Here is a 26,922-nt window from a genome sequence, read left to right on the forward strand (position 1 = left end):
TTTCTGTGGACGACTTCGGGTCCTCTTCTCCTGACGAGTTCCACTCCTTCTCACTTTCTGATTCGAACGGAAACGGGTCTACTGTCCTTAATCCTGATCTGGTAGTGACAGTGGACGTAGTCTCCTTGACTTGCCACTTGTATCGGGCGTTTCCTGACCCAGATGAACTAGCCCAACTTCCAGAATGGAAGCCCGTGTTCATAAACTGTAAAAAAAAAAACAAAATAATAGAAATTAAACTATTTACACCAAATCCTCAAACGCAATAATAATTAACGCCATCCATCCCCGGCAACGGCGCCATTTGAAGCTACTTTGGGTTTAGACTGTGTGCACAGTAAGGAATATCAAGCTTCCTAGATCCAGCGAATCCACTAGATCACAGGGTCTAGGAACTCATGGATCGTCGAAAGATCTCGGTCGTCGGACACACATAATACCTCTTCAAAACCCTCAACCACGTATACTAAAATTAGCACAGGGAAGTAGGGATCGATCCCACAGAGATGAATGCGTAATAAACAGGTTCAAGGACTCGGGAACTATTTTGGGTTGGCTGCTGCCACGCAATTTGGGTTGAGGAAATTAAACTAGACTTGGTGTTGAAATCTGCTATGCTAACAACTAGATCTAGACAAACAGGAAAATTGCATCTTACTGGAACAGCGGGACAATCACTAGATCTAAGAAACTATTTCCTAAATTGCCTAGACCTGGGAAAACAACTGACGGTGGGGACCATTTACTGAAAAGGTAAAATACGGATGAAAAGCTGAAAAACAACGAACTAAATTACTAACTAATAGCGACATCATCTTCTCCAACAATTGGCATAAAACATCCAGTAAAAACAGAGATAGGACGTAAATCGAAACAAGCTGACTGGATTTAAAGCAATAAAATCGAAGAACAATTTAACCCAAGCAGATCTGCGACTACTAGACGAAGTAAAATGAAAAGAGAGCAGAAAATTCATAATCCATGCACAACTCGGTTTCCCCTGTTCAGATCCACACTTCGGATGCTAAATCCACTCCGGATCCAAGCATCCGAAACATACTCCGTCCAAATTTATGTCCGTAGCTACAGATTCGCCGATCAACCACCGATCAACAACAACAACACAGATCCACAACCTATTTCCCAGATCAAGCACAGAAACATCTAAAACAGAGAATAACATTCAACTTCTGAAATTAAACCTTGAAAGCATAAAATCAACGTAAATCAACACAAAATAAACACCATCATAACATAAACTAAATGCATAGATAATCGGTAAGTAGCCAGCAACCAATCGACTTCGGAAACGTTGAAGTTCGACGGAATAAGAGTGCAAAAACTGAATGTAAACTGATTGTATCTTCGCCCTCCGTGAGGACGGTGCTACCACTAACTTTCTCCGAAGATGAAACCCCTAACTACCCCAGAACTCCCATTTTTCCCAAGTGTGTGTAAGTGTGTGAGCTGAGAGCAAAATCATGTATATATCGTGTGCTGCATGCTCCTCTATATATAGGCGTGGAAGTGGGTCCAGCAGGGTGTGAATAGTCTTCGTTACCCTCAGCTTTTGACTCCCTTCGTCCAGCCATTTTTCTCTTCAACTCTGCTCACTTTCCTTCGCTTTCCTTCGCTAGTCCATTGCCTCCAGCTCTTCCTGGATCTAGCGATTTCCTTCACACACCTGGCTTAAAAACTGCGTTAGACCCAGTAAAATAAAGTGATTTTCACCACATAACCGATGCATGAAATTAGCCTTATCAGACACCAAGGCAGCATACGAGTGGTTTCGACCAAGGAAGGATAGGAGGTTCTGGGCGAAGTACATCTGGAAGGATTTTATCCCTCCTAAATACTCCTTCATCTGTTGGCTGGCCATCAGAGGACGTCTTACTACACGAGACCGAATAACATGGGAGGAAATTGATGCATCGTGTGGACTTTGTTCCAGGGAGGACGAGAATGTAGACCACTTGTTTTTTAGGTGCCGAGAAACCTGGAAGGTGTGGGATAATGTTCGCGACTGGATTGGCCTACGCAGACGCCCCACAACAATTAAGAGCGCCATCAAATGGCTTGTGCGGGACAGGCGGCCTTCTCGAATAGTACATGTGGCGGAAAGGATTGCGTTAATCGCTACGGTGTACTACATATGGCTTGCCAGAAATGCTGCTATCATGGACGGAAAGAGATATGATAATGTGTGGATCGTGTTCCAGATAAAGATAGTTGTCTATAGTATACTCTATGCTAAATTCCCACAGGAACAAGTTATGCAACAATGTGCCTGACCATCGATGACTACGACCCTAGCCTTGGTCAATTTTATAGCCGCCCTCTAGGGCATTTTAGTTTGATCCCCATGGTATTTTCTTGGGTACTCTTTTTCCTTTCGGGATATTTTTTCCCGATTAGGATTTTTGGTCTTGAAAGGTTTTAACGAGGCCCGTTCATTTATAGATAGTACCATGGCTGTTACTTTTATAGATTGGATCTTGGGCTTGTTTGCCCGCCAGTTTGCTAGTTTTGAGACACCGAGCCTGTTTGGTTGTCTTCTTTACTTGGGTATGCCCAAGGAGTGTTCATGTAAAAACTCTTTTTCGTGAAATTCATTTGATTTAATGATAAAAAAAAAAAATTGAAGAATTTAATCACTATTTTTAGATACCAAATTTTTCTCTGAAATCATTTAATGTCCAATACCCGATTTGAAAATTGGGTATAAATATAATAATCACATGCATTTGTTTCATCAGTGTAACAAACATATACTTGTGTGTTTCAGCGTTTCGATGAGTTTTCAGTGTGAATTGTATTTTATTCGTGAATATTCCCTACAAATCGTGATTAGTGTAAGACCACCTCGAGTTTATCCGATCAATGATTCACAACCTTGCACCGTTAAACACAATTAATTCTCCTTCGACAACTAAAATAGTAAATTTAGGATTTTTTTGTGGAAAAAAGATGATAGCTAGTATGAGGATGCCTAGTATATGGAGCTTCAAATCTTCAACCTTCAAATTTCATTAAATGAGAAAAGTACTCTTATTTATACAACGTAAGACATTAGATTGAGTGAATTCTGAAATATATATTTAAACTCAGATATAATTAAATATTAATATAATTATATTAATAATACAACATTGAGTAAAAATGATATTGATAAGCTGAATGTATAAGAATAACTTATAATGTATATTGACATATTAAAATTAAATATAAACATATTTAAACAATTTTAAATCATATTTTAGAATTTAGAATATTTCTTACGTACCATAAACTGAATTTTTCAATTTATTTATCTATTATTATTATATAATGATTATTAAATTAATGTAAATCACCATAGTCAGCAACCAATAGTTATTATAGTTTTGAATAAATTTCTATCTCTAATGAGGAAGGCTCTTTCTTCACTCCATAATGGGTCAATTATTTCTTCTCATTCTTATTTTACCAAATTCCCATAAAAATATGTAATATTTGAGAGAAAATATTAAATACGGAAGGATAATTTGAAGAACTTATTTTTTCTTGTTTTTGTAGTTATCCATTTATCAAATCATTGTTCAAGGGTTGAACCAAGTTATAAATAAAGTAAAAGGATATGCAATAATTGCATATATGGGCTAATCATCGGGTCCCAGACCAACCTCCTCAAGTTCAACAAATTAAGTTGGAATTTTATCGAGTTATAAAATTAGGTCTTCAATCTTCTAAATTTAGTAGACTATTTGGGTCAATCAACAAGCTTCGAGCTGCACTAACATCCTTAAATATACATTTGGTGACATAAAATTAAATCGTGTTGCAATTGAAATTCTGTAGAGTTAAATTCGAAGTTATAATATTCTACTATAATTTTACTAAATAATTGAAATGCTTATATTTTTTATGGGAGGAGGGAGTATAAATTTGTATTCTGGTTTCAGATTCTTTGTACATAATAAGCCTAACTAATTAATTAAGACTTTGGCTTGGCTAGTATATAGAGCTTCATATGGAGTACATATTTACATTAATACCCCATAAAGTTGAAATTATATCATTGAAATCTCCTATAAATACCCATAAGCATGCATCTATATTCTATCAAGTAGGAGTAGTATTATTTATACATCAATACAATACATGTACAAAATGAAGACGATGATAGGATTGTGCATTTTGTGTATGTTGGTGGTGATGAGTGATGCTACTAGCCGTCATTTACTTGGCCTTGGCGCTTCAGTTGATGCCATATGTGGTGCCGGAGCTCTTCTTCCACCACTTTGAAAATAATCACCTAATTAATCCTTTCATCATATAATTATCGTCTATAAATCATGCATTTTGCTTTATGCATGTAATATGCTCATGTCATGACTAGCATATGATTTGAATGACTTTGTGCCAAGTTATCATGCATGATTATGGTATCACCATTTTTAATTTTTCTATTTTTCTTAAATTGGTTGGATAAATAAATATTGGTTGGACGTAGCATGTCACATTGATATATCTTGATTAGTGAATTTTTTCTCAGACTCGATATCGAATTTATCTTAATTTCTGTCGCAGGTGGCGTCGGAGGTACTCGTAGAGGTGTGGGCACGTTCACTATCAGAGTCAATTTTGGAGGATATAATTCAGACGATATCCCAAACCCCGCTGCACCATTTCCACGAGTTTGAAAATAATATCATTCCATCAACCTCTATATATAAATATCATGTATAACAATCAAGCATTTTGCTTCCTTTAATAAAGTTATATCATCAAATGATATCGCACAATCTTATAGTACTACTATGCATTACTATATGATTTTGTGCCACTTTATCATTCTGGAGGCTTATTGTATCACCATATTTAATCTTTCTTATTGTTATTATTATTATTATCATTTCGATATTAAGATCAAATCATAATTAAAATACTCCACTTTCTTATTGTATTATCATTTTAATTGAATTCCACTCCCTCCGTTCCGGTTTAAGCGGACGTTTCATTTTTGGACCTTTTTGGAAAAATTATACTTCCCCGTCCCTTATAATTTGTTACCATTTTATCCGGCACGGATTTTATGAAATGTGATAGAAAGTGGGTTAAAAAAGTTAGTGACATATAAGTCATACTTATATATATTAGCTTTATAATAAAATGTGAATGAGAATGAATAAGTGAAATATGATATCCACTGCCAAAAATATTAAAAGTGAAAAAGGTGACAAATATTTAGTGATGAACAAAAATGGATATAAGTGACAAATTTTCAGGGATGGATGTAGTAGTAATAGTTAAAGTGGAGATAAAATTAAGTATGAGAGAGAATATTATAGAAGAGCCACTTTAACTATTTACTAGTATCATTTTCCCAAAACAGTCTAAAAATGAAACGTCTCGCTTAGGCTGAGACGGAGGGAGTACATAATTTTAGGTGGAGTACAGGTTGAGTATAGTAAAGCAGAGAGAAAAATGTTGTTAAATATTTTACTTATATGATAGAAGAGTGGAAGTAGGGCGGAGCCAGAAATTAATGTTAAACGGAACTAAAAATATTATAAATAAATTTAAAAATATTAGAAGGGAACAGTAAAATGAATTTAAAAATAAATTTGTAAATTTAAAGAAAAATAGCATGGTTATGAAAAAATTTTGGGGAAATTTTTCCTACCTAGGGCTCATGTGGCTCTGCCCAAGATTGGAAATTTATTGTATAGTAGAAAATGACGATCTTAATTAAGATAAATCGAAAAAAAATAAGATCAATTTGAATGAGATAAATGGAATATTATTAGAGATACAATCAAAACGACAAATGATAGGCGCGAGATTATTGTATGATAAGAAATTGTTGAAGGAGGTGTGCCTTTTTCAATCTATGTATTTCAAGTTGTCGTGGATTATTGTTATGGTTGTTTTAATAACATTAGTCAATACTAAAAATTTAAGAGAGAACTATAAATTTAGCCCATGAACTATGTAATTTTATTAAAAGCGCATCTCATTTTGCAAAAATATCTTTAGATGGATCAAATTTTTGATGTAATATCATTGGAAGTCACAGATCTTTAAATTAAGAAGTACTTATATTTTTTAAATCAAACCTTACCAAATGTATTATAGAAATAAAAATTAGTGTACGAGTACATTTTTTTAATTCCAATCAAAAGTGCAACTTTGCACTATTACCACTTTATATTATAAACTATAAAGATATTTCCTTTTAATTTGAATGTAACCATTTTTAGGCTTAATCATGAACACATTATTAATCATGAATTAAGGAGCAACATCGTAAAAATGAGTAAATGACCATGAATTTTTTGTCTTTTTCCATGTAAATAGCCATTTGTAACAAATTATCTGCAAAAACTGATAATTATCACATAATCATGAAGCTCGAAACATGCTAATTTCTTCCATCAGACAATTAAATTATTCTGCATATATCATTTTCTCTTCTTACAATACCACCTTATTAGTCTGCAGCGTTATTATCTCATTGCAAGTCTTGAATATCCAAATTCTCTTTGCAACATAGAGCAGAATTAATTCTTTTTCATCATTTCAAAGAGCAAATTTGGATTTTTATTAAAGATTCATTTCAAAACTTAATATGGAAATTTTTAGTAGAAAAAAAATGCTAGCTAGTATAGATATATATGCCTAACTAATTACTATAACCTAGGCTATTTAAAATATTTATATATGTATGTAGACATTATTTTTAAATATTTTTGGTTATTTTTGTGATCGCAAGACCTTATTGATTTTGCAGCTTTATGTGATCGCAAGCCTTGAATATCCGAATTAACTTCCCAACTTCAACTTTTATCACAATTTGTTCTCCTTTGTCAATACAAAGAGTAAATATAGAATAATTTTAGTAGAAAAAAGATGTTTAGCTAGTTCGAATTATATGCCTAACTAATTAATACCTAGCTAGACTAGCATATGGAGCTTCATTTTACAATAATACCCCACCAAAGTTGAAATTTGAACACTTAAACTCCCTATAAATAACCACATGTCAATGCATTCATCATATTATGAACAAAATAAAGAGGATGGGATTGTGCATCAACGTTGCGATTTTGTGTATGTTGGTGGTGATGTGTGATGCTACTAGCCGTCATTTAATTGGTGGCAGTGGCAGTGGCAGTGGCAGTGGCAGAGGTCTCCTCCTAACACTTCTCGGACTCGGAGGTGGTGGTGGCGGTCCTGCCGGAGGTCTCCTCCCACATCTTTTGGGGCCAGAGATTGCCGGAGCTATTCCTGTACCGCTCCCACCACTTTGAAAATAATCATCTATCATTCCATCCCCCATATAATTATCTGTATATAAATATCGTCTATAATAATTGACCATTTTGCTTTATGTAATATATATGGTCGTATCATGAAATACTAGTGGTACAATCTTATAGTCCCAAAATAGTTGAGGCATTTTTTTTAAGCACATAAACTAAGAAATTGGTGTATTAAAGGTAAATGTGGAAAAAGTAAAGTAAAAGAAAGAATAAAGTAAGAGAAAGTAAAGTATGAAAGTGGATAAAGTGTTTGACATAATGAAATTACTCAACTACCTTGGAATAACTCAAAAGGAAAGACGGGCCACGGCAGACTCTTTCAGAGCTTGTCAGCCCGACTATTTTTTTAAATTGCATAATTAATTATTTTTATTAAATGTTACTAGAAAAATTAAAAGTTGGATACACCTAGGGCTGGGGAAAAATACCGAAAAAATGATATATCGCTCGTATCGTATTGAAAAATATCGAAAAATTATCGAATTTTCGATATATCGTAATTTTCGATACGATACGATATCGTATCGAAAACTTTCGATACGATAACGATATGAATTTCCTTATATCGCGATATATCGTTTTATATCGAAAATACGATATATATCGAAAATTTTCGATATATCGATATTTTCGATATATATCGATATTATATTTTCGATATATATCGATATATATCGAAATTTTCGATATATATCGAAATTTTCGATATATATCGATATTTAACGATATATCGAATTTCGATACGATATATCGAAATATCGATACGATAACGATATGAAATTTTTTTATATCGAAAGTTCGATATATCGAAATTCGATATATCGAAACTTTCGATACGATAACGATATGAAATTCTTTCATATCGATATTTTCGATACGATACACGATACAACATTTTCGATACGATATATCGTATCGACCCACCCCTAGATACACCACGTGACGAGCTACAATTGGTAATTAAGCAGGCGACGACATGCTCAATTATTGGCAGGGAAATTACATGTATAAGAAGATACAAGAAGTACTAGAAAAATAAGTGAAAAAGTTAAAAATAAATCCTTTAAATAAAAAGTATTTATAGTATTTTCCAAATCAAACCTAACCATGTGTATTATGGAAATAAAAAATATACCAGTGTACAATTTTTAATTTCAATCAAAAGTGCCAACACTATTACCGCTACATATTAAACCTATGAAGATACGCCATTAATTTAAAAGTAACCATTTTTATGTAACAAGGAAATGACTCAACTACTTTGGGACAACCCAAAGACGAATACGACTCAACTATCTTGAAAGAGAGGGAGTATTTTATTGTAATATTAGGTATTAATCGTGAAATATCAATATCTGGTCCTTATTATGTCGTGTCAAACTATATTGTATAGTACTTCCTCCGTCCAAAGGTAGATATCATGCTTTCCATTTTAGTTAGTTCCACAAAAAATGACACGTTTCCTTTTTTGGAAAACGTTTCGTCTCATATTCACATATAAAAATATATTTTTCCTCTCCATTTAACACACAAAACAACATCTCTTAAATCTCATGCCAATATCCAAGTGTGATATCTCTATTGGGACGGGGGAGTAATTACTATATAAATGGTAGGGCCGGCAGTGTTTGATACTCCTGACACGAATACGCACAAAGTTCATGAGTTGGAACCTGACAAGAATCCGACAATTTTGAGTTGAGTTAGAGTTTAATTTTATTGAATTGGGTTGATAACAACCCAATCCTTATAATTTGAAATCCTAAATGGACACATGCGATTGTATTTTATTCATGAATATGCCCTAGTTCTACAAATTGTGATTAGATAGTTTATCTTATCGCAAATTCACAAGCCTTCGTTATTTTATCATCCTATCAACGTTGAGTCATTATTCATTCTCCTTCGGCAACTAATTAAAGAGTAAAATTTGGAAATTTTGTGGAAAAAGATGATAGCTAGTATGGGGATGCCTAACTAATTAAGACCTAGTATATGAAGCTTCAAGTCTTCATCCTCATGTTTCATTAAATGAAAAAAGTACTCATATTTATACAACCTTCATACTTCATTAGATGAAAAAAGTATACATATTTTCACAACTCAGGGCATTTGATTGACAGAATTTGAAATATATATATTCAAACTAAAACATAATTAATTATTATTAATATAAAGTTTTTAAAAATATAACATCAAATAAAAATATTAATGATAAATCTTGAGTTGTTGAATGATTTAATGTATAAGAATAACATCTTATATTATATAGTTATAAAAATAAATTTAATGTAAACTACCATTGTCTGCAACCAATAATTTATTTGTTTTTTTTCATTTTAGACCCTCCATAGAAATTAGTCACCTTCTATTTTGGATAAATTTCTACCTCTAATGAGTAAGTCTTGTTCTCTACTACAAAAATATATGATTCAAACTTTTTTTTTTATCACTTTCTTATTTTATGAAATTTGCATTAAAGTATATGTCATACTGTAGAGAGTAATTGAAGAACTTATTTTATCTTATTTTTTCAGCTATAATCAAGTTTTAAATAAAGCTGAAGCATATGCCATTGGGTCCCAGGCAACCTCCTCGGATTCGGCTAATAGAGTTGGAATTTTATCGAGTAGAAAATTATGTCTTCAACCCTCTAAATTTAGTATTTTATTCAGGTTAATCCATAGTGTATTATGTAAGAATCACCATAGCTTCATAACACTGGCGGACGCAGTAAGGGAGGGGGAGGGGCTTAGCCCCTACCCAAATTTATTTTTTCCTTTTTTTCTTATCTACAATTTTTTCAAAATTTTGAAAAATCATCAGCCCTCACCAAATTAATGATGTGGAAGATTAAATCGATGGAAACTACATGATAAAAAGGGCTGAAACTTAAATTTCTTAAGTTACAGAGAAATGGTTTCCTGTGTCTTGAAGAAGAAGAAGATATGTTTGAGTTCTTTTCTTGGAAAATGTACAAGACTCTGACATAAAATACGCATACTTATATTGAGTAGTTTTAAAATTATTTAAAATTAAAACTGACTAATTTTATTTTCTAGTACTCCAATAGCACCTTTTTGTTATTGATTTTTATTGTTAGTTTCAATTTTCTAGTTCTTCCTATCTGTTTATTTTTAATTTAATTATACAAAAAATAAATAGTTTTTCTGTTATATTTTATGAAATATTGAGAATAAGAAAATGAATTTATAATTTTATTTTTAGTTCAATCATGCAAAAAGTTACTCCCTCCATCCCAATCTAGGAGTCTCAATTTACCATTTTTAGGTGTCCTACTTAAGGAGTCCTGATTAAAATATTACATAAATGATAATAGGCCTAACATTTCACTAACATTTTTCTATTCGCATTTTATTATAAAACTAATATATAAAAATAAGATCCACATTCCACTATCTTTTTTCACCAACTTTTTTTTATATTTCTTAAAACATGTGCCGAACTCAAATGTGTTGATTTTTACTAAAAAAAATGACTTCACTACTATAGAATGTACAAAAATTTTATAGTGGAACGAAGGGAGTATAGTGGAGCTCCTACTAGCAAAATTTTCTGCGCCCGCCACTACTTCAGAAATTATTTGGAATTTTTTGGAACTTGGATTTTCTTGAAGAGTCCTTTCAAAAAATATAGAATTTGGAATTTTTTGAAGAGTCATTTCAAATGCTAAATATAGAATTATTTTAGTAGAAAAAAGATGTTAGCTAGTACGAGTATGCCAAACTATAGTATGCCAAACTATTTAAGACAAACATTAATATATGGAACTTCATATTACATTAATTAATCCCCCATAGAAGTTGTAGTTTTAATACTGAAATCTCCCTATAAATACTCATAACAAGTGCATGCATATATCCTACATCATCAATACATGTACAAAACGAAGAGGATTGGATTGTGCATCAACGTTGCGATTTTGTGTATGTTTGTGGTGATGAGTGATGCTACTAGCCGTCATTTAACTGACCTTGGTTTGCTTCCAAATGTTCTCTCCCCTGTCGTTGGTGGTGGTCTCGGAGGTCTCCCCAGTGTCGTTGGTGGTGTTGGAAATCTCGCAGAACTCCCCCCTGTCCTTGGTGGTAGCCTTATTGGAGGTCAAAATAAATAAACTAATCCGATCATCCTTCCATCATCCGTATATTTATCTACATATAAGTATCGTGTGAAATAATCAAGCATTTTGCTTTGTGTAATATGGTGATATCATGAATAATATTGGTACCGTACAATATGGAGTATATATATTATGATTTGAATAACTTTGTGCCGTACAATATGGAGTACATATAAGTATCGTGTGACATAATATTATGATTTGAATAACTTTGTGCCGTACAATATGGAGTACATATAAGTATCGTGTGACATAATATTGGTACCGTACAATCAGTGGCGGAGCCAGAACTTTAATAGTGAGGGCCCAAATTACCATTAAATTTTTTGTGTGACTCAATGCTAAAGATGCGGAAACAGCTCAGACGTGAACAATATAAAAAGCCACGGGTAAAAAAATAAATGATGAGAAAATTAATTAGAGAATAGATTTTTTAAAAGCATAACATCGATTTTACTAATACTCTACGATATATTTACATAGTATTTATTAGATCAAAGAGTTATTTTCAATTTTAGATTTTTTATAATAAAGAACATCATATTAAAATTGATTTTATTTCTATACTTATATTATTAAATCATTATTTATCATTATAAATTAAGATTATTTTTAGAAAATTACTAGTGAAAACAATCCATAAAAGTTAATAATATGAGAATCCATAAAATATAAATGAATTATGAATATGAGAAAACCAATAAAAATTACTAATTTGAGAAAATAAAGAAAACCCAGAAATGAACTGCAAGCATAGCTTTAAAATCAATTTTATTATGGAGTAGTATGATACTAAGAGCATATTTTTACATTTGAAGAGCTAAATAATTCTTTAAACGTAAGTTGAATTATTTACGCAAAACAAATTATATTTTTATAAATCTAATCAAACAAAAAAAAATAATATGCTCACTCAAGGTTTCAAACTCAGCACCTTGTAGAAAGAAGACTAGAATTCAGTGCAACTGAGCTAAGTCTACACATACTTAATTCTTCATACATATATTATATATACTAAATACATAATTGGGTGAGGGGCCCAAGGGTCCCCCTGGCCCCACCGTGGCTCCGCCCCTGCGTACAATATTGGAACCGCGGCCAATTTAAGATATCCACTTTCTTATTTTCCCCAGATTTTAAATGTAGCACTTGTTTAAAAATATACTCCCTCCGTCCCAAGGAAGATGACCCCTTTCTTGGGCGGCACGCGATTTTATGCAAATTTATTTTGTGAGTTGAGAGGAGAGAGTAAAGTAAGAGAGAGTGGATAAAGTAGAGATAAATGTGTTTCCATTTTAAGTAATGGGTCATCTTAGCTGGGACAAACTAAAAAGGAAAGTGGGTCATCTTCAATGGGACGGAGGAAGTAGTAAAGTAGAGAGGAAAATATTGTTAAATATTTTAGTAATACGAGAAAAGATAGGAAGTTTATTCATAGAAAGTGATAGAAATCCATGGGTTCCATCCTAAAACCAATTGGTTATAGGAGGAGGGCCCATGAGATTTATATACTAGTTTCAGTTTTCTCTTGACACTGATATGGGACAGTTATATGTTATATTTTTAGTTTCAACTGTCAACACCCTTCCTCAAACCCTTCAAGGTGAACCTTGGAGGGGTTGGACTTTTTTTCTAATCGATTGGACAATCGGTCCAATTTTTTTTTGATCGGTTGGACCACTAGGCCCAAATTTTTAAGTCCAGATATACTGTTGGGTCATTCATTTTTTCGGTTTTGGCCCAGATATACTGCTGGATCAGTTAAATTTGACCCACAATCGGCGACCCGCTCTGATACCATGATAAAGGAATAGTTTTATTCATTCTTGCTTGTATATTGATCACAATATACACGCCTCATTATATAGGCTTAGTATTACACATATATGGCAAGATTTTGCCCTAATCACAATGATACTAATTTCCTAATTTCTGTGATTCTATACAATCTCCTCGCCTTAATTGATCTTTTCCTTTCTAACAGATTTTCCTTTCTAACACTCCCCCTCAAGTTAAGTAATGGGATCACACATTCTTAACTTGCCCAATACATCATTAAAGTTTCTTCCGTCTACAGCCTTTGTAAGGATGTCCACCAGTTGATCTTCAGATCTCACAAAGGGTAGCTCTACCTTCTTGGCATCTATATTGTCCTTGATGAAATGTCGATCCACCTCAACGTGCTTCGTACGATCATGCTGGACTAGGTTCTCAGATATACTGATTGCTGCCTTATTGTCGCAAAACAATTTACACGACTCCTGTGAATTGAGGTCTAGTTCGTTCATCAATTTCCTCAATCAAAGGACCTCAGTCAACCCACTTTTGATCCCTCGGAATTCCGCTTCGGCACTAGACAAGACAACTACTTTCTGTTTCTTACTTCACCGTGTGACAAGGTTCCCCCTACAAATGTGAAATACCCAACAGTTGATTTTCTATCATTGGGATTACCTGCCCAGTCAGCATCTGTAAAGCCATGAATCTCCAAGTGGCCGTGGTTTTCGAACAAAATTTCATGACCTGGCGTCCCCTTTAGATATCACACGATCCTCAAAGCTGCCTCCCAGTGTGCAACTTGGGGTGCATGCATGAACTGGCTTACCACACCGACTGCATAAGCAATGTCAGGCCTGGTGTGGGAGAGGTAAATCAGTTTCCCAACCAAACGCTGGTATCTCGTGCGGTGAGTCGGTTCTGCTCCTTCAATTATCCGCCAGCCATGGTTCTGAACCATAGGGGTGTCGGCTGGCTTACACTCCACCAATCCCGTTTCTGCCAATAAGTCGAGCACATACTTTCTTTGACTTATGAATATTCCCTTTCTTGATCTAAGCACCTCGATACATAGAAAAAATTTGAGTAATCCCAAGTCTTTCATTTGGAACTCCGTGAATAAATTCTTCCTTATTTGTTTTATTTCTTCTTCATCATCACCAGTGAGGATCATATCATCTACATAGATAATCAGACACGTGATTTTCCCTTCTCTCTTCTTCAGAAACAAAGTGTGATCGGAATTACTCTGCCTGTACCCGTACTTCTTTATTGCTTTTGTGAATCTCCCAAACCATGCTCTACGCGACTGTTTTAGCCCATACAGCGTCCGCTGCAGTTTACAGACCTTTCCGCCTGTAAAATCTTCAGTAAACCCCGGGGGTGCATCCATATAAACTGGCTTCTTGAGTTCCCCATGCAAAAAGGCATTCGTCACGTCGAACTGATGTAGCGGCCATTCCCTGGTTCCTGCTATTGCGAATAAAACTCGAATAGTGCTCATCTTCGCCACAGATGAGAATGTTTTGGCGTAGTCGACTCCATAGGTCTAAGTGTATCCCTTGGCTATTAGTCTTGCTTTATACCGCTCAATTGACCCATCGGGCTTTCTTTTGATGGTGAAGACCCATCTACACCATACTGTTCGAACTCCATCCGGTTTCAGACATATCTCCCAGGTGTTGTTTTTCATCAAAGCCCGCATCTCTAATAGCATTGTCTCCCTTCAGTGTGGAATTTTCATAGCCTCTTCGGCTATTCGGGGCAGTTCTTCCTCTTCATAGAAAGCTGCTTCAAAATCCATTGCCATCTCAGTTAAGTTTGCTCTTGCCAGATTCGCCATAGGATATCTGCCTTTGTTAGTCCTTTCGGGACTATATCGCTTTGCCGGAATTCCTCGAGTACTTCTCCAAGGGAGTATATAGCGGCCAGTATCCCCATCAATGGCTGCATTCTCATTCTCGTCTACACCAGAATTGTCAGAGAAAATAACTGTATTTTCTAAGCTCGGTTCAGGAATTACCTCGGATATCACTGGACGAGGACTAGAATCAGGCATAGGCGATTGAGGAGGCTCTACAGCAGATGTGACCGGCTCGGCGATGACACTAGCTTGCTCTGTTAGTTCCACGACTGAGTTGCTTGATTGTGGCACACGCAAATTAAGGGGTCTAATTTTTTCACACTCCCCCTGAATATTATTACTTCTCTCCCCCTGACTCCGAGTTTGAGTGTGATAATAATACTCACTTTCCAAAAAATTACAATTCATAGTTGTTATAACTTTTCGAGACCCCGAATCGTAGCACCGATACCCCTTCTGATTTATCACATACCCCCAAAAAAACATATTTTAATGCACACACATAAAATTTGTTCCTTTCATGCTTCGGCACATGTACATAAACGGAGCAACCAAAGATTTTTAGCGGAAGAGTGAGTGGGGAGTAACAAGAAATTGTTAGAGATAAATGGAATATTATTAGAGATACAATCAAAACGACAAAATGATAGGGGGGGAGTAACAAGAAATTGTTGAAGGATGTGTGCGTTTTTCAAGGGGTTGTGGATTATTGTTATGGTTGTTTTAAACTTTTAATTATAAAAGTCAATGCTAAAATTTATAGAGAGAACTATAAAATTAGTCCATAGACTAAGTAATTTTATTAAAAGCTGCATCTCATTTTTCAAAAATATCTTCAGATGGATAAAATTTTTGATGTAATATTATTGGAAGTCACAGATCTTTAAATAAAGAAGTACTTATATTTTTTAAATCAAACCTTACCAAATGTTATAGAAATAAAAATTAGTGTACGAGTACATTTTTTCAATTCCAAATCAAAAGTGTAACTTTGCACTATTACCACTTTTATATTATAAACTATAAAGATACCCCCTTTTAATTTGAATGTTACCATTTCTAGGCTTAATCATAAACACATTATTTATCATGAATTAAGGAGCAACATCGTAAAAATGAGTAAATGACCATGACTTTTTTGTCTTTTTTCATGTAAATAGGCATTTTAAAAATATTACTACTGTTGTACTCATTAAAATTTGCTGAAATATACTTAGCTCTGGTATGTTTCTCAATCAACAAAGCCCGAGAACGAATCCCCCCCAAAAAAAATCAAATTGTAACAGATTATCTTCAAAAACTGATAATCATCAAGGAAGCTCGAAACATCCTAATTTCTTCCATCAGACAATTAAAATCAGCATATATCATTCTCTCTTCTTAATTCTTACAATACCAACTTATCAGTCTGCAGCTTTATTATCTGATTGCAAGTCTTGAATATCCAAATACTCATTGCAACATAGATCACAATTAATTCTTTTTCGTCATTTCAAAGAGCAAATTTGGATTTTTTTTTTTTTTAAGATTCATTTCAAAACTTAATATGGAATTTTTAGTAGAAAAAATATGTTAGTTAGTATAGATATCCCTAACTAATTATAACCTTTTAAATTTTTATACTATATTTATCTAGACATTTTTTAAAATATTTTTAGAATGTGTGAGACAAGTGTGTTGTGTGTGCAGTATGTGTGTATGTTTTTTTTTTAAAATAAATTCCTACATGAATGAGGAAATTACGTTTGATCCTCTTATCTTGATTTCTCGAACCGACGAGAGATTCATGAATCGGGATCCTGATGCATATATCTACAAATGGTCCAATGGGAAATAAACTCCTATAGAAAGGAGGAAAATTACAACTGATGTCGTGAGGGCTCGAACTCGGTACCTCATACAATAATATCTAGCGACAAGGAGCTTAGATATCACCTCATAAAATAAAAACCTAATCCGATCATCATTCCATCACCCATATAGTTATCTATATCGTGTATAATAATTAAGCATTTTGCTTTATGTAACATGGTCGTATCATGAAATATTATAGGTGCAAGGAGCTTAAATAATATCTAACCTTTAAAAATAATGTCTACATAAATATAGTATAAAAATTTAAAATAATCACCTAATCAGATCACCTAATCCGATCATCATTCCATCACCCATATAGTTATCTATATATAAATATCGTTTATAATAATTAAGCATTTTGCTTTATGTAACATGGTCGTATCATGAAATATTATAGGTACAATCCTATCCTTCCTCCGTTCTAAAATAGTTGAAGCATTTCTTTTATGCACATACATAAGAAAATGATGTATTAAAGGTTAAAGTGGAGAAAATAATGTAAAAGATGGAATAAAGTATGAAAGTAAAGTATGAGAGAGGATAAAGTTTTTGACATAAACGAATATGACTCAACTACCTTGGAATAACACAAAAAGGAACGCGATCCAACTACCTTGAAAAAAAAATTGCATAATTAAATATTTCTTATTTATAATTATTAATTAATTGTTTAAAAACTGAATTTGGATGGGCCATGCACGTGACAAGCCACGATTTTTGAGCGCGCGCTAACGTACTCAATTACTACTCCATTAAGATAAAATAGATCCTTTGGCAATAAATTGAACTAGGGGATAATCGAGATTATTAGTGCTAATAAGTTTGTAAGAGGACTACGAAAGTGATAATTCAATAAATTCTTTAATCATGAATTAAGAAGAAACATAGCAAAATGACCATGATTTTGTTTATCTTTTTTATGTAAATAACCATTCTTAAAATTTTACTGCTGCATATAAAATTAGCTGAAATATAGCTCATTGCTTGTTTCCTAGTCAACAGAGCATGATAACTAAACCCAAAATTCCTTCCAACATTTGTGAAGTTTTCAAACTTAAGATATATATTTACCTAAGACAAGTTGTAATTTAATACATGCAATCGAATATTCCCTATAAATCGTGATTAGTGTTTTAGTAAGACCACCTCTAGTTTATCCTATTGCAGATACACAGGCCTTCGATATCTTAACATCCTTGCACCGTTGAGCACAATTAATTCTCCTTTGACAACTGAAAGAGTAAATTTTGATTTTTTTTTGTGGAAAAAAGATGATAGCTATAGCTAGTATGGGGATGCCTAACTATTTAAAACCTAGTGCATGGAGCTTCAAATCTTCAACCTTCATAAATCATTAAAAAAGTACTCTTATTTATACAACGTTGGACATTTGATTGAGTGAGTTTTAAAATATATATATTTAAACTCAAACATGATTAAATATTATTACTATAATTTTATTAATAATATATATGACATTGAGTAAAAATTATTATTGATAAATTTTGAGTTGTTGAATGATTTAATGTACAATAATAGCTTATGATGTATACTGGCATATTAAAATAGAATATAAATATATTTAAATAATTTTAAAGCATATTTTAGAATTTAGAATATTTCTTTCCGTAAAATTGATTTTCTGATTTATTTATCCATTATTATATTGCATAATTAATAAAAACTAAATGTAAACCACCATCTTCCCCAGCCAATATTTATTTCAATTTCGGATAAAATTTTATCTCTAATGAGTGAGCCTAGTTCTTCACTATAATAATGAGTCCACTATTTTTTCTCTTACTCCCTTTGTCCCAAGATAAGCGAAACGCTTCTTTTCACACTTATTTTGAAAAAATTATTATAAAATAGTTGAAGTGAGAAAAAGTAATGTAAGAAAAAGAAATATGTAGTGAAGACTCTCCTCTACATAATTTTCTCTCTTACTTCACTCTCTCTCTACTCATAGTATCATTTTTCAGAAACGAGGGTGAAAAAGAAGCGTCTCGTTTATCTTGGGACAGAGGGAATATTTATTTTACCAAATTTGCATAAAAATAAAAATATGTGCCATATTGAAAAGAATATTAAATATAATTTGGAGAACTTATTTTATCTTATCTTATTTTTGTAGTTATCTATCTATCAAATCATTATTGAGTATTGGATCAAGTTCTTAATAAAGCAGAAGGATATGCAACTATCGCACGCACCGCTCAGAAATTATTAATTTTAATAGTACCACCAATTTACCTGCAACTTTGATCACAATGAATTCTCCTTCGTCATTTGAAAAAGTAAATTTGGATTATTCTTTTGTAGAAAAAAGATGTTAGCCATTACTCCTATAAATATATCTAATTAAGACTTTGGCTAGTGTATAGAGCTTCATATTACATTAACGCCCCCATAGAGTTGAAATTTTAACACTGAATCTCCTATAAATACCCACAAGTCCATGTATCTAGTACATCAATACAATACATGTACAATACGAAGACGATAGGTTGAGCATCAACGTTGCGATTTTGTGTATGTTAGTGGTGATGACGAGCATTGCCACGAGTGATGCTACTAGACGTAATTTAATCGGCCTTGAGCTCGATTTAGAGGGTGTCGGATAGAGGTGCCCACGGTTCAGGAACCGGCGGTTACGGTTCGGAACCGCTGGTTCCGGTTTTGGAAATTTTTGAACCGGAACCGAACCGCGAGGGTATTTCGCGGTTACGGTTTCGGTTCCAAAACCGCCGATTTCGGTTTCGGTTCCGAACCGACGGTTTTCTGACGATTTTTTTTATGGTTTTTCACAGTTCCAAACCGCCGGTTTTTTGCGGCTCCGGCTTGATTTCATGGTTTTCCGGTGGTTTTTCGTGGTTCCGGTTTGAAACCGCGCGGAACCGGCGGTTCCGGCACGGTTTCGGTTCGAAAATTTTCGAACCTGAACCGAACCATGGTTCAAAAATCGACGGTTTCGGTTCTGATAAATTCTCACGATTTCGGTTCGGAACCGTAACCGACAGTTACGGTTTCAGTTTTAACCGCCGGTTCGATAAACCTTGGGCAGGTCTAGCTAGTGTCGGAGGTGTTATCCCCGATATCATAGGTGGTATCCCCGATGTCGTAGGTGGTGTCGGAGGTTCCATCAACCCAATCCCAAATCCTGGCGGAGGAGCTCTACCTGTACCGCTTCCCCCACTTTGGAAAAATTTACCTAATTCGATCATCTTCCATCACCAATATAATTATCTATATAATATTAATCAAGCATTTTGCTTTATGTAATATGGTCATGTCATGAATACTATTGAATAACTTTGTGTCACGTTGTCATTCATGCTTATCGCATGATCACCATTTTTAATCTTTCTATTTGTCTTAAATTTTCATTTTTTAACAAAAGTATTATAATAATATTAATAATAATACTTATTTCCAAATTAATATCAAATCATATTCAATGGAATATTTATAGGTTTGTGAATTAAAGGATGCAGATGGAAAGCGTGTATGAGTGTATGCTATGCAAAGTTAAATCTGCCACAATTGGCGCGCAATGAGTATGTTAATTGTGTGCGCAGTGAGTATGTGTTGTATGTGTGTGTGCAATGTGGATTTCAAAGTATAGGCTTCAATTTGTAGGAATCAACATTGATTTATCTGATCGCAAGCCTTGAATTATCTTTTGCAATAGATCACAATTGATTCTCCTTCGTCATTAAAGGGTAAATTTGGATTATTTTTTAAAAATTCATTTCAAAGAATAAATATACTATAGGAAATATAAATATACTATAGGAACTTTTAAGTTGAAAAAAGATGCATGTAGGTAGTATAGATATGCCTAACTAATTAAGACCTAGACTAATATATGGAATTTGGGGAGTGTTATATTGCTAACTCATAATTTAATTGTTAACTACAACTAAATAATAGCCATTAGATATTCAAATTAAGGGCTTAGATCATTAATCTCTAAATGTCAATACAATCAACGAAAAACGTCAATAATGTCATAGGATTAATTCCAAAAAATATCAATATGGGTATTAATGTCAATTAACTACATGTTTAGTTATAACTAACTTTTGACAGAAATCCCAAAACTTTAAATTCATATAACATATATCAAATTAAAGATAATTTCATAGGTATTCCAACGATTTCCTACATGCATATGTTCCGACGTCAAAATTTGAAATTTTTTTTGAAATTTTTTAATTTTTTCGTGCAAGCAGAAATGTCAACATACTATATAAAATATGTCAATATAATACATGTAGAATGTCAATATAAGCAATGAGTTACCATTCTTAAAGTATAGTGTTGACATTCTCAAAACATTGTGTTGATATTTTTGAAACACTATATTGACATTTTCATCCAAAATCCTAATTTGGAGTTTTTTTTAATCTTTTTTTATTTTCTTAATAAAAACGAAAATTACACGTGGCAAATTGTAGACCACACGTTTTTTAAAATCCTATGACCTTAAATTAGTTGTAGTTGCAATTAAATGATAAGTCAGCAATTGATTACTCCCATGTAAAACTTTATATTAATTAATACCCCATATATAGAACTAAATGATAGTATTAACATTGAAATCTCCCTCTAGATCCCTTACAAATCCTCTCGAAGTTGTCCCAAATCCTCCTTTACCGCTTCCACCACTTTCAAAATAAATCACCTAATCCGATCATATAACATTGCATCACCCATATATTTATCTATATATAAATATTGTGTATAATAATGAACCATTTTGCTTTGTGTAATATTGTTGTATCATGAAATAATATTGTTGTATCATGAAATAATATTGATACAATATTATATAATTTTAATCTTTTTTTTCTTCAATTTTCATTTATTTAGAATAAAAGTTTAAAGGGTCATGTTAAAATGCATTTAGTATCCAATCCACAAATAATACCAATCCTACACCATTAAATCTTTAAATGAGTGGATGAAAATTAAAGCTCGCGTATTTCAATAAATAGTATTAATAAAAAGGTAAAACGGTCAATAGGTTATAACATAATAATTTTCACAGTTATTTTATATCAACATAGTGTATTACAAATATACATGAGAATCTTAACACAAGTACCAGAAAATATCAACACAGTTTTATTGATATTGTACATGCATTATATTGAGATTGTTTGGTGCATTTATTGATATAAAATCTGATTATCAACATATACGAAAATTGAAATAATTTTTTTTTCATTCCAATATCTAATCATCGTCGGAACATATGCAATTGAGATTTCGTTAGAATCCTTATGAAATTACCTTTAATTTGATATAATTTTTTACGAAAAAATAATTTAAATCGAGAGAGTTACGTAAACTTAAAATTTTAAGATGATTTTAAGGAGAGAGTAAGTGGTTAATTTTAACTACCATAGATAATAATTGACATTAATATAATTTATTTAAGTAATTTTTTAATTTAAAATATAATTCATTTGGCATTATTTCAACCAACAGATTTCCTAATCTAATGGCTAAGATTTGTTCTTAATTTGTGATGCCTAATTAGTTAACAATTGATCATCACCCAAGTCCCAAAGTTTAAAATATTAATAAATATTACTCCCTCCGTCCCACAATAATTGTCACTCTTATTGTGGGTACGAGTTTTAAGAATTATAAAAAAAGGTTGGTTGAAAAAGTTAGTGGAATGTGAGACTCACTTTTTATATTGGTTTTATAATAAAATGTGAGTGAAGTGAGTTAATGGAATGTGAGACCTACTTACCATTTATGGTAAAAATGAAGTGTGACATTTATTATGGAATGGACCGAAATAGAAATTGACAATTATTATGGACGGACCGAAATAGAAAATAGCGACAGTTATTGTATGACGGAGAAAGTATTATTTTTATATTAATATCCAATTATAATTAAAATATATCACTAGTTTGAGCTGACCAATTTAAGATGTTTAATTTTTTAGGAAAAATTATCCTTTAACTTTTGGTTGACTTTTCGTTTAATTCTAATTTTCAAATTCATTTTTGTACACTTCTCAATTATCTCATACTACAATTAAAATTTTGACAAAAAATTTTGTGATCTTTGTACTTTACGTCGTTATATTTCCACCACATACATAATAGCCATCTAGAAATGGACTATCATAATGTAAAACGACAGTAGTACTTAATTTATTCAGAATTCCAAAATTATGATTTAAATGATAAATTAAAATTATACATTAATTAAGTATTAGCCAGAGGGATTTCGAAGTATCACTACAAAAAACTTATCTTTTAATAACAAAAAAATTGATACGAAATCACGGCTAGCGTTTAAAAATATTTAAAAATAATCATAATTTAGGCCAAAAAAAAAAAGCGTCCCTAGAGGACAAATTATCTTAATCTTTTGCTTCTTAAGACGCTTCTATTTATGTTTCCTAATTTTAATTGAGACATTATTCATAAGAATACTTTATGAAGCGTTGATGGTATAATTAATTAGACATACAAATTGGCGTTCTTAATAAAATTAAAAACTGTCCTCATCCATTCTTTTTGTCGTAAACATCTACGGACAAAATATAGCTAAAGTATTTTTTTTATTAAAAATTTTATAGTTGAATAATGATCAAATTTATCTTTGCTATTTTATTTATTAATAATAGTATCTCTTTCGAAGTCTCTCGTATTTTGAAGAGGATACTGGTTATATGTTACATTCTGAATCGAATATTCTTTCTGTACAATATAGATTCGATACTACCAAAAAATAGATAATTTATTCAACTAAAACACTTTGTTTCCAGAAGTGCAGACCCATGCATTGACACAACTACGCAATCACGGGCCACCGCAGACTCTTTCAGAGCTTGCCCGACTATTTTTTTTAAATTGCATAATTAATTATTTTTATTAATTGTTACTACTAGATAAATTAAATTCGGATACACCACATAACAAGCTACGACTGTTAAGCAGGAGTCGACATGCTCAATTATTGGCATGGAAAATACATGTATAAGAAGATATAAAGAAGTACTAGAAAAATAAGTGAAAAAGTAAAAAATAAATCCTTTAAATAAAGAATATTTATACTATTTTTCAAATCTAACCTAACCATGTGTATTATGAAAATAAAAAAATACTAGCGTACAATTTTTAATTTCAATCAAAAGTGCCAACACTATTACCACTATATATTACTCCTATGAAGATACGCCATTAATTTAAAAGTAACCATTTTTATGTAATAAGCACATTATCAATTATGAATTATGGAATACCGTTCGCCACTAGAAGTTCCGTTGACTTTTCCGTACTCGTTTTGTAAAAATGATAATAAATAGTTAAAGTGGAGTAATAATAACGTAAGAGAGAGAATGATGTAGATAAAGGTCTTCTCTATACATTATTCTAACTCTCTCTTACTATTACCATTTCTCCACTTTAACTATTTATTACTCCCTCCGTCCCAAAAAAGATGTCACACTTTCCTTTTTAGTTTGTCCCACAAAAGATGTCACATTTCCTTTTTTGGAAAAAGTTCTCTCTCACATGAATATAAAAATTATATTTTTTCTCTCCATTTAACACACAAAATCAAACCTCCTAAAATCCCGTGGCGTCCCACAATTGTGACATCTTTTGTGGGATGGAGTGAGTATAATTTTATAAAACGAGTACAGAAAAGTCAGCAGGACTTCTAATGGCGGACAGAGGGGTGTATCATCGAATAAACGACCATGACTTTTTGCCTTATTTAGGTAAATAACCATTTTTCGAATTTTATTGTTGCACTCATTAAAATTTGCTGAAATACAAAGCATGATAACGAAACCCGAAATTCCTTCAGCATTTGTGAAGTTTTCAAAGTTAAAGATTTTAGCCTCATACCTAAATCAATTACTATCATCAATAATTGCCCTCCAAATCACATACTAGTACACTTCAAACATACATTCAAAATTGCAACAATTTATCTCAAAAAATGATACGTCCTAAACAAACATCATGATGATGAAGCTCTAAACATCCTAATTTCCTCCATCAAACCATCAAAATCAGCATATGAAGAGCCACCTTCTTCAACCGCCCCTCTCGCCACCTCCCCCAACTCCCTCGCTCTCCTCCTCATCCTCTCCCCTTCCTCCCCAATCATCAGCCGCGCCACCGCTGTCCCAATCTTCTCCCGCCCGATCGCGGCCCTCTCGTCCGTCCGCTTGCTCCACTCCTCCGCCCCCACCGGCACCCCCGTCCCCAGCACCTCCACCACCAGCTTCTCATTGAAAAACTGCTCCGCCGAAAGCGGCCACGTCACCATCGGCACCCCCGCCGCCACCCCTTCCATCAGCGAATTCCACCCACAGTGCGTGACAAACCCTCCCACTGCGGCGTGGCTCAGTATCTCCACCTGCGGGGCCCACCCCCGTACGACCACCCCCCGCCCCTCCGTCCTCGCCTCGAACTCCTCATCCACCTCCGCCCCTTTCCCCACCACCCATATGAAATCATGCTTAGTATCCTCGAGCGCGGCCGCGATCTCGTCCGTCTGCGCCTTCTGGACGATCGCCATGCTGCCGAAGCAGACGTAGACAACCGAGTTTCGTTTTCTGGATCCGAGCCACTTCAGGCAGTCGTGGCTCTCTGGCCCGGTCCCCCCGCTGATTAGGGAGACCGGGCCGATGTGCCACGCTTTACCGGCCAGTTCCCGGTAATACGCGGCATAGGCCGGCTCCAGCTCGTGGAATGTGTTCACCACGATCCCGAAGCCGGCCTCGTCCGCTTCTAGAACCTTTCTAGTAAGTTCTAGAAGTGGATCGTCGTCCGTTGGTTTCAACTTTAAATGGTGCGGCAGCTGCCTCCTAGAAACCATCACCCGGTCGGGTAGGCCGGGAACCTCGAACTCTTCAGAGTCCGAGGCAACCGCGTCTTGAGGGCGTTTTTCCCTCAAGACGTGGAAAACGCACATGGGGAAAAATCCTGTGCCGTAGAATACGACGCGGGGGATGCCGAGGCTGCGCGCAACGGCGGTGGTCCACGAGAAGAAGGCCCCGGAGATGAGGCAGTCGGGGTCGCCTTGCTGTAGGATGTCCTCGACCGGGCGGCGGAAGAGGTCGAGGGCATGGAGGAAGTTGAGGGACATTTCGAGAGTGGTGGTGGAGGAGAGATCCTCGCAGCCGTCGGGGAGGCCGGCTTCGCGGCAGGGGAATTCGACGAGGGAGACAGAGATGTCGGAGCCGTTTCTGCGGTCGGCTTCGATGGTCTCGGAGAATTTGGATGCGTTTGAGGGCGTGGTGATGATGGTGGATTTGGAGCCGCGGCGGGCGAATCCCCGGGCGATGTGTACGGCCGGGATCATGTGGCCGGGGGCCATCATCGGAAGAAAGTAGATGTGGAGAGGTTTGTGTGGTTTTGGATCCATGGTGATGTTGTTTTGCAGTGTGAAGAAGGAGAGGAGTGTTTGGTAATGGAGTGTGGTTATATTGGACTATTGGGGAGAGACGTGTGGAATTTTGGTTTGTGCGTGTTTGACAAGTTTATTAATCACTCTAATATGACTAAAGTTTGATAATTTAATGACAAGCACTTGGTCCAAAGGGAAAAGTATTCTAATAGGGTTGGTTTGTAGTGATAGTGTATGTACTAATAGTGATTGATATTTGAATATTTCTAACTGTGCTTTATAGTGTGTCTTATAGTGAATGGAGTATTAGGTTAAGATCACCGTTTATGTGCCAGTGGATCTGAATTCTGAAGTTATGGGTTTCGAGGATGTTTGTTGTGTTAAGAGCTTATAAATTTAAAAATATGTTTGGTAAAATAAATTTATAAAGAATTTATAATCAAGCTATGTGAATAACTTAATTATAAGACCATCGTGTCTTTACTTTAGTTAGTTTACCAGCTTGGGCGGTTAAAATAGATTCTTGATCATTTCTTTACTTGATCGTTGGAGTATTAGAAAGTAAATTCAACACATAAGTCAAA

General features: G+C 34.0%; 2 protein-coding genes across 2 annotated transcripts; one reads left to right on the plus strand and one right to left on the minus strand.

Moving 5' to 3' along the window:
• The first annotated feature begins 1,745 nt into the window (after positions 1–1,745).
• Positions 1,746–2,291, plus strand: LOC125220584 (uncharacterized). Its single transcript, XM_048122740.1, has one exon. It carries the CDS (start codon positions 1,746–1,748, stop codon positions 2,289–2,291), a length of 546 nt encoding a protein of 181 aa, XP_047978697.1.
• A 22,534-nt stretch (positions 2,292–24,825) lies between these two features.
• On the minus strand, positions 24,826–26,451 carry LOC125219191 (UDP-glucose flavonoid 3-O-glucosyltransferase 7-like). The gene has a single exon (XM_048121099.2). It carries the CDS (start codon positions 26,354–26,356, stop codon positions 24,944–24,946), a length of 1,413 nt encoding a protein of 470 aa, XP_047977056.1. The 5' UTR covers positions 26,357–26,451; the 3' UTR covers positions 24,826–24,943.
• Between the last annotated feature and the right edge of the window lie 471 nt (positions 26,452–26,922).

This window comes from Salvia hispanica, chromosome 1 (assembly GCF_029641045.1).
Source record: "Salvia hispanica isolate PSC_SH4W2 chromosome 1, Shi_PSC_v1, whole genome shotgun sequence".
Classification (NCBI taxonomy): domain Eukaryota; kingdom Viridiplantae; phylum Streptophyta; class Magnoliopsida; order Lamiales; family Lamiaceae; genus Salvia; species Salvia hispanica.